The sequence below is a fragment of the Physeter macrocephalus genome, chromosome 16, assembly GCF_002837175.3.
Source record: "Physeter macrocephalus isolate SW-GA chromosome 16, ASM283717v5, whole genome shotgun sequence".
Taxonomy (NCBI): domain Eukaryota; kingdom Metazoa; phylum Chordata; class Mammalia; order Artiodactyla; family Physeteridae; genus Physeter; species Physeter macrocephalus.
Window position 1 is genome coordinate 85878737 of NC_041229.1, and position 9206 is coordinate 85887942.

The following is a 9206-nucleotide window of genomic DNA, read 5'->3' on the forward strand; positions in this document are numbered from 1 at the left end:
CATTGTTTGTTTGCTCTTTAGTTCTTCTAGGTCCTTGTTAAACGTTTCTTGTATTTTCTCCATTCTATTTCCAAGATTTTGGATCATCTTTACTATCATTACTCTGAATTCTTTTTCAGGTAGACTGCCTATTTCTTCTTCATTTGTTTGGTCTGGTGGGTTTTTACCTTGCTCCTTCATCTGCTGTGTATTTCTCTGTCTTCTCATTTTGCTTAACTTACTGTGTTTGGGGTCTCCTTTTCTCAGGCTGCAGGTTCATACTTCCCATTGTTTTTGGTGTCTGCCCCCAGTGGGTGAGGTTGGTTCAGTGGCTTGTGTAGGCTTCCTGGTGAAGGGACTGGTGCCAGTGTTCTGGGGGGTAGGGCCGTATCTTGTCCCTCTCGTGGGCATGGCTGCATCCGGTGGTGTTTTTTGGGGTGTCTGTGAACTTAGTATGACTTTAGGCAGCCTCTCTCTTAATGGGCGTGGTTGTGTTCCTGTCTTGCTAGTTGTTTGGCATCGGGTGTCCAGCACTGGAGCTTGCTGGCTGTTGGGTGGAGCTGGGTCTTAGCGTTGAGATGGAGGTCTCTGGGAGAGCTCTTGCTGATTGATATTATGTGGGGCTGGGAGGTCTCTGGTGGTCCAATGTCCTGAACTCGGCTCTCCCACCTCAGAGGCTCAGGCCTGACACCCGGCCAGAGCACCAAGACCCTGCCAGCCTCATGGCTCAGAAGAAAAGGAAGAGAAAAAAAGGGAAAAAAACCCAACAAACAACAGATAGAACCCCAAACCAAATGGTAAAAGCAAAACTAAACAGACAAAATCACAGAAAGGAACATAAAAAGAAAACAAAAAACAACAACAAAATAGAAACAAACAGTCAGAACCCTAGGACAATGGTTAAAGCAAACCTCAACAGACAGAATCACACAAAGAAACATACATATACACACTCACAAAAAGAGAAAAAAAGGAAAAAAATTTTTTTAATTTAAAAAATAATAAACTTTAAAAAAAGAGAGCAACCAATAAAAAAATCCACCAATGATAACAAGCACTAAAAACTAAACTAAGATAAAGATAAAAATCAGAAACAAGTCAGATGCAGAAAGCAAACCCCAAGTCTACAGTTGCTCCCAAAGTGCACTGCCTAAATTTGGGGAACATTCATTGTCTATTCAGGTATTCCACAGATGGAGGGTTTATCACGTTGCTTGTAGGGATTTAATCTGCTGCTCCTGAGGCTGCACGGAGAACTTTCCCTTTCTCTTCTTTCTTCACACAGCTCCTGGGGTTCAGCTTTGGTCTTGGCCCCACCCCTGAATGTAGGCCAGCCTCAGGCGTCTGTTCCTGCCCAGACAGGAGGGTTTAAAGCAGTGGCTGATTAGAGCTCTCTTGCTCACTCAGGCTGGGGAGAGGATGGGGCACAGTAGTCATAATTGTAATTCAGGGCAAGCCTGCAGTGGCAGAGGCCAGCGTGACATTGCAACAGCCTGAGGTGCGCCATGTGTTCTCCTGGGGAAGTTGTCCCTGGATCTCAGGACCCTGGCAGTGGCGGGCTGCACAGGCTCCTGGGGGATGGGGTGGGTAGTGACCTGTGCTTGCACACAGGATTCTTGGTGGCAGCGGTGGCAGCGTTAGCATTTCATTCTTGTCTCTGGGGTGTGAGCTGATAGCTGTGGCTCGCACCTGTCTCTGGAGCTTGCTTAGGTGGTTCTCTGAATCCCCTCTCCTCGCACACCCCGAAAGAATGGTCTCTTGCCTTTTCAGCAGGTCCAGACTTTTTCCCTGACTCCCTCCCGGCTAGCTGTGGTGTACTAGCCCCCTTCAGGCTGTGTTCACGCAGCCAACCCCAGTTCTTTCCCTGGGGTCTGACCTCTGAAGCCCAAGCCTCAGCTCCCAGCCCCTGCCCACCCTGGCGGGTGAGCAGACAAGCCTCTCGGGCTGGTGGGGTCTGACCTCTGAAGCCCAAGCCTCAGCTCCCAGCCCCTGCCCACCCTGGCGGGTGAGCAGACAAGCCCCTCGGGCTGGGGTGTGCTGGTCGGCACCGATCCTCTGTGTGGGAATCTCTCCGCTTTGCCCTCTGCACCCCTGTTGCTGCACTCTCTTCTGTGGCTCCAAAGTTTCCCTCCCACCCACCCTCCATCTCCACCAGTGGAGGGGCTTCCTAGTGTGTGGAAACTTTTCCTCTTTCACAGCTCCCTCCCAGAGGTGCAGGTCCCATCCCTATTCTTTTGTTTCTGTTTTTCCTTTTTTCTTTTGCCCTACCCAGGTACCTGGGGAGTTTCTTGCCTTTGGGGAAGTCTGAGGTCTTCTGCCAGCGTTCAGTAGGTGTTCTGTAGGAGTTGTTCCACATGTAGATGTATTTTTGATGTATTTGTGGGAAGGAAGGTGCTCTCCGCGTCTTTCGGCTCCTCCATCTTGAAGGTCTCTCCCACGAGTCCTTTGACATCCATAAAGAACAACACTTCTTTTGACTAGATGGTGCTTATATTAAAAAGGTAGCCAGGTAGATTCAGATGTAGATTCAGGTATGTGCCCACTGTTTGCATACTGTTTAAAACACGTATTTAATTCATCCAACCAGCAGATCCAGTGAGTCCAAATCATCTGTTTTCCAAACAGACTCCAGCTTTTGTATTTGCACAACGGTGCGTTGCCTTCATTTTCTTCTAAATCTCTTTCCTTGTCCTCAGTCCCCTCCTGCTTTGGTATCGAGTGTGTCCTATGACTTGAGCCGCTTCCTGACCCCAGGTCCTTGTCTTCTCTCCCAACATGCTTTGTAGGTCCCCCTGCCGGGGTACATCGAGGCTTACCCCCGGTCCCGGTATCAGCAGAACTCGCCCTCCAGGCTCCCTCGCCAGTACAGCCAGCCAGCCGGGCTGCACCCCAGCTTGGAGCAGGCCCCCCTGCCCTCTGCAACAGCCTCACAGCAGAGCCTGGCGGAGAACGACCCGTCTGACACACCCCTGACCAACATCTCCACAGCGGCTCTGGTGAAGGCCATCCGGGAAGAGGTGGCCAAGCTGGCCAAGAAGCAGACGGACATGTTTGAGTTCCAGGTCTAATGCCTTTGCCCACTTCCAGACTCTGAGGAAACAGTCTTTGGGTTTCTCCAGGCTGGCTTGATGGGTCTGGAGGCACAGACGATGTGGGAGTCTTTCTCGCCCTCAGTTTCTGAAAAGGTGAACAGTGGGGCTTCTGGGGAACAAGAAGCTCTTGAACAACTGGATGCTTGGCTTATTCAACTGATTGTATGTCAACAAGTCCCCATGTGGGACCATATGTTTGATACTCTGTTACATTAACTGTTTGAACTGCGGGTGTATTTCCCTATGGAGCCTTAGTCACGAGAGATGCTCGCGAATCTGCAGATTCCTGTCCAATGCCATATTTTAATAAATCACCAGAATGGGGAGAGCACAGCTCTATCTTCGGTGACCTCTGCATGTTAACTCTATTTTTGTGTTAAAGGCAATGCAGGCGTGTGATGAAGTCCCAGACTGTACTCTCTCTCATTCAGCCATGACTGTAATCGTTGCAATCACCTCCCGTCTCCAAGGGAGACACTGACTCCAGACAAGAAAGCTGAGTCCTTTTCTTTTAAAGGTTCATATTCAAAGTCAAATAAATTGGATGAAAATCAGTACTGTCAATGACTGCACCTATGAACAGTCCTGACTCTTTTCCCCCCGCAATTAATTCAACAAAGGCCAAGAAAGAGAGAAGATGAGAGGGAATGGTGGATTCGTGTTGACAGGTTTTTGAAAAGGTGTTGTCATTTTGGAAATAGAGTATTCTGCAAGTTGGGCTCTGGCTGGAAGAGAATCGGTGCTAAGAGCTTTTAAGGTCCTCCAAAAGAAAAACAGGTTTTCTTTGCCCTGCAATGAAGGTGGCCTGAGAATGAAGCTTCCCTCTTTTTGGGGACGATAGATACATCGACTTTTACAAGGAAACCTCTGTCTCTTCAGCAATGATGTCCAGCATGTGCTGCCCAGTGATACAAAAGGAAATAATAGTCATTGATGCCTGTTAGAAGCAGGAACAGTGGACCCAGTCTCCCCAGGCTGCAGCCTCTGTTTATAGAAGCTTCTGAATGCAGAAAATCTGTTGATTTACATTTAAATGTAAATAACATTTTTAAAGGTGTATGGAGTTAGCCAGTCCCCTCCCGCAGTCCTTCCCATAGTTAGTTAATAGACATAGGAGGACATTTGCCAAAATGGCAGGCTTCTGACCTCATGATCATGATGTTGCAAATCAGCCTCCCTGGCATGGCAGGTGAGCCTCCAGAGCTCTGGGTGGACAATGCCTCGCAGCCCTAAGGCACCAGCTGCTGACTGTCAGTGCAAAAGCAAAACGGCTACTGACTTCAGGTAGCCCAGGGGAGAGGACACCCTGGTGCCCTCACCAACTTTGGGAGCTATGCTCAATGTCGGGGGCTTACTTGGTGTCTGTTGGAGAGTGAAGTCCTGTCCTGCCTTCTCACCCATGATCCGTCTAGCTTCAGCTTGTATCCATCCCCTCTGAGTCCATCTTTCCATTCTCCTCATGAGTTTCTTTGGTCTTTATTGAGAGAAGGTGGAAATTTTAAAATTGAGAGAAGAGTAGGAGTGGAATTGATTAGAGTGGGAGAGTCAAACTGTCAAAGCACAGACTTTTCAAAGAAGCTGTTTTTATTTCCCAATGGCAAATTGCCCTTTCTGGAATGTTCTGGAAATGATGTGTCATGGAATCCCCAAACGAGTCTCTTGTCCTGATGATATTAGGTAGTGTCCTTTTGGTATGCTGGTTGATCTTTCATAGTGTTAGTTTTTTGTTACTTAAAAAAAATCAGCTATAAATAAAATGTATTTTTGTAATTTCCATGTGTATATATGGTATATTTCTACCAATGGCCGCTTGTTGTAGTCCAAAACCTAAATCAGTTTGCAAAACACTGTGGACAGTGCAAGATTTTACTGACAGATTAACACAATGCCTAAGTCTATCCAAGTAGGTATTCTGTGCACTTGAATGAACAAAGAGCCAAAGAAACTCAGCCTTTTCATGCAAACGGTATGAGTCTGATAAAGTCAGCTACATTGTCCCGCCTTATCAATGATATGAATATTTCATCAGTGCAATGATATCAACCCGGTACTTTGTCTACTTGGTAAATGCCTGGAAATACTGTATGTGAAAATGAAGTTCCAAGACCTTAGTGTAATTTAAGTATAGGCACATGCTTTCAAGACAGTGTCTGTGTTTTGGATGTACCAGTGACTCGCAGAAGAGGAGCCCACAGTGTGCGGTGGTCTGGCTCCAGCTGGCTAAGAGGATGCAGAAAAATCATGGTGAGCTGTGTAGAACCCCATGAAATACTGAGTCAGTCAATGGAGATGGCTAAAAATATAGCATGCTAAATCAGACACTTTTAAACGAGATACTGCAGGTTTAAGAGCAGTATATGGGAGGAAAACCTTAAGTTGAGAAGAAATCAAATCTCTTTGTGTTGTCCCACCAAAGCGAAGATGGCCGCCATTGTTTGATATTCTGTGACTAAGATGTGGTCCCTTTTCTGAAGAGTCTCCTGACCTCATGGAGGTTATGGATACCTGGACAGCTGACTCAAAAGGCAGGTGGTCAAAAGTGCCCTGTGGAAGTGAACACAGAGTTAAACGCAAACCCAGAGGCTCTGTGTTCCTCATGACCCTCCAGACAGTTGAAGAAGCCACAGAGAACATTGGTGACCTGAGAGAAGGAAGCTAAAGTCCGAAGAAGTGGAGTGACCTGCCCGAGGCCTCCAGCCCAAGCCCACTGACTCATGATCGGGCTTGCTTTCCATTGCACCATGCTGCCTGCACGCTTGCCTGCGACACGTTTCTTGAACTGTGCTAGGAAGTTCAAAAAGTAGACAAGGGTCATATGAGGGACTATCTACATTCTTGTGAAGAAAAAAGATAATATGTAAAGAACTTCAGGTAAAGTGTATGAGGACAATGCATTTGTGGCATAATAAACATTTTTCGGAACTAGTTTCAACGTGAGTTTTCTGCATTCATGAAAAGAAAGGCATTTTGGCTTTTTCCAGAGAGCGCCATCAAGGAAATGGTGTTCTCTACTGCTGTTCAAGACTTCAGGGTGTGTTCGTCTCTCAGTGCCATGGGCCCAAACAGGCAGGTGGGGAGGCCACAGCAGCTTGTCACTGAGAGGTAGCCGATTCTACACTTTGCATTAGGGGAGGCCATCCCGTGGTATAGGAACGTACAAGTCTATTGCATGCCCTGGTACCTACCATCCGAGATGCGTTGGTACCTGTGGAATAGGAACTTGCCTCTTTCAGGGTGTGCTATGGACTGAATGTGTCCTCTGCAATTTCTATGCTGAAATCCTAACCCCCAATGTGATGGTATTAGGAGGTGGGGCCTTGGGAGGTGCTTAGCTAGTGAGGGGAGCCCTCGTGAATGGGATTAATGCCCTTATAAAAGGGACCCCGGAAAGCTCTCTTGCCCTCTTTTCTGCCACATGAGGATAAAATAAGAAGTCGATAGTCTGCAACCCAGAAGAGGGCTCTCACCAGGACCTGACCATGCTGGCACCCTGATCTCGGACTTCCATCCTCCAGAACTGTGAGAAACAAATGTCTGTTGTTTGTGAGCCACCCAGGCTGTGGTTCTCTGTTTTGGCAGCCTGAGCTGACTAATGACTAAGACAGGGTGGATCATGTAGGAATCAATTCTCCAGTGCCAGAAGAAGTTATATTGTGCATGTGCTAATTTAAGAATTCAGCAGAAGGGCATGTGATTTCTGAGCATTCTTGATGGAAGAATGGGTAGGAGGATATTGTTAGATTTGTGATATAAAAAAAGAAAAGAAGACTTCTGAGAGTACGGATGGAGGAGGAGAAAGATTTAAATACCTGACTAAAATAAGTGTTTCTCTAACAGGCAGAAATTAACAAAATAGATCAAAAGATTTAAATACCAGTTACCAATAAATAAGCTTCTCTTTTCTACGTAACACACAGGCACTCACTGTTTAATGAAAAAAATAACAGATATTATTTTAAAGTTGGAGAACAGAATTTAAATGTAATTCACTCCTATTACACATCAGAAAGTAGTTTGGACTTTTCTAACAAAGTACAGCCAAATACGCTTAGGGAAAGATAGTAATTTAGCAGTGACTGCCTTGGGTCCAAGTATTAGAAATTAAATGCGGCCATTTAGTCCAATCTTGAAGATATTCTAGTCAAGGACCTTTGTGAGGACCAGAAACCCATTCACACTTGCTCAAATGTAGAGACTGACTGAGCAAATACAGGCAGACCTCAGAAATATTATGGGTTTGGTTCTAGACTGCCACAATAAAGCAAATATCACAATAATGTGAGTCACATTAATTTTGGAGTTCCCAGTACATATAAAAGTTATATTTACACTATACTGTAGTCTATTAAATGTGAAATAGCATTATGTCAAAAAAAAATACATACCTTGATTTAAAAACACTTTATTGGTAAAAAATGCTAACCATCATCTGAGCCTTCAGCGAGTTGTAATCTTTTTGCTGGTGGAGGGTCTTGCTTCAGTGTTAATGGCTGCTGACTGATCAGGATGGTGGTTGCTGAAGGTTGGCGTGGCTGTGGCAATTTCTTAAAATAAGGCAACGATGAAGATTGCTGCATTGATTAACTCTTCCTTTCATGAACGATTTCTCTAAAGCTGCCAATGCTGTTTGATAGCATTTTGACCACATTAGAACTTCTTTCAAAATTGAGTCAATCCTCTCAAAACGCTGCTGCTGCTTTATCATCTAAGTCATATTCTAAATCCTTTGTTGTCCTTTCAACAGCCTTCACAGCGTCTTCACCAGGAGTAGATTCCATCTCAAGAAACCATTTTCTTTGCTCATCCATAAGAAGCAACTCCTCATCCGTTACAGTTTTATCATGAGATTGCAGCAATTCAGTCACATCTTCAGGCTCCACTTTTAGTTCTCTTGCTGTTCCCGCCACATCTGCAGTTCCTTCCTCCACTGAAGTCATCCATGAGAATGGGAATCAACTTCTTCTAAACTCCTGTTATGTTGATATTTTGACCTCTTCCCACGAATCACAAGTGTTCTTAATGGTATCTAGAATAGTGAATCCTTTTCAGAACGTTTTCAATTGACTTTGCCCACATCCATCAGAGGAATCGCTATCTATGAAGCCTTACAAAATGTATTTCTTAAATAATAAGACAAAGTCAAAAGCACTCCTTGATCCATGGGCTGCAGAATGGATGTGTTAGCAAGCATGCAAACAATATAATCTCATTGTACATCCCCATCAGAGCTCTTGGTTGACCAGGTGCATTGTCAATGAGCAGTACTATTTAAAAAAAAAAAATCTTTTCTGAGCAGTAATCTCGACAGTGGGCTTAAAATATTCATTAAACCATGCTGTCAAACAGATGTGCTGTCATCTGGGCTTTCTTGTTCCATTTATAGAGCACAGGCAGAGTAGATTTAGCATAATTCTTAAGGGCCCTAGGGCTCTTGGAATGGTAAATGAGCATTGGCTTCAACTTTAAGTCACCAGCTGCATTAGCCTCTAACAAGAGAGTCAGCCAGTCCTTTGAAGTTTTGAAGCCAGGCATTGGCTTCTCCTCTCTGGCTATGAAAGTCCTGGATGACATCCCCTTCTAATGTAAGGCTGTTTTGTTGTATGGCTGTTAGCATAACTGATGCCACCTTGGACGCTTAGTTTCTCCTGTCCTTTTCCTGACCTCACCCAGCACTGTACTGTGCAGTGAATCATTTCTCTGTCATCAAAGGCTTTGTAGTTAATAGATACTGTTTAATAATCATTAGGAGCAGGTAGCCTCTATGCTCTCTAGTCACCAAACAATGATGAAAACCTTCCCTGACGCATTCCTGGTGCCCAAGAGACTAGTAACCCTCCATAAATCTTGCCTTAGGAATGCACGTCCTGTTTCCAAGCACATACCTCCACATTCTAGGTTAGCTATAAAATTGTCCCAATGGCCCCTCGGCAGTGCAGAGTGCTTCTGGATCGTTTTCCACCTGATCCCACCCTGTGAGTAAATTACCCTATAATAACTGATCCATTGATTACATGAAGCTTCCTGCCTAATTTTTCAGTCTCAAGATGCCTTCTCAGTTTGGTGGGTACTTTTCGTTCTCTCTGTCCTCCAACATTCGTCTACACTGACAGTCTGTTGTTTAGTGCAGTCACCTTC

General features: G+C 45.2%; 1 protein-coding gene across 1 annotated transcript in view; it reads left to right on the top strand.

The window, feature by feature from the left end:
* The window catches only part of KIAA1549L (KIAA1549 like), a 300435-nt gene extending 296378 nt beyond the window's left edge, over positions 1 to 4057 (top strand). The window contains exon 22 of the mRNA XM_055078652.1: positions 2766 to 4057. Coding sequence (XP_054934627.1) covers positions 2766 to 3047 — 282 coding nt within the window. The 3' untranslated portion in view covers positions 3048 to 4057. The remainder of the gene's footprint in view (positions 1 to 2765) is intronic.
* The last annotated feature ends 5149 nt before the right edge of the window (positions 4058 to 9206 follow it).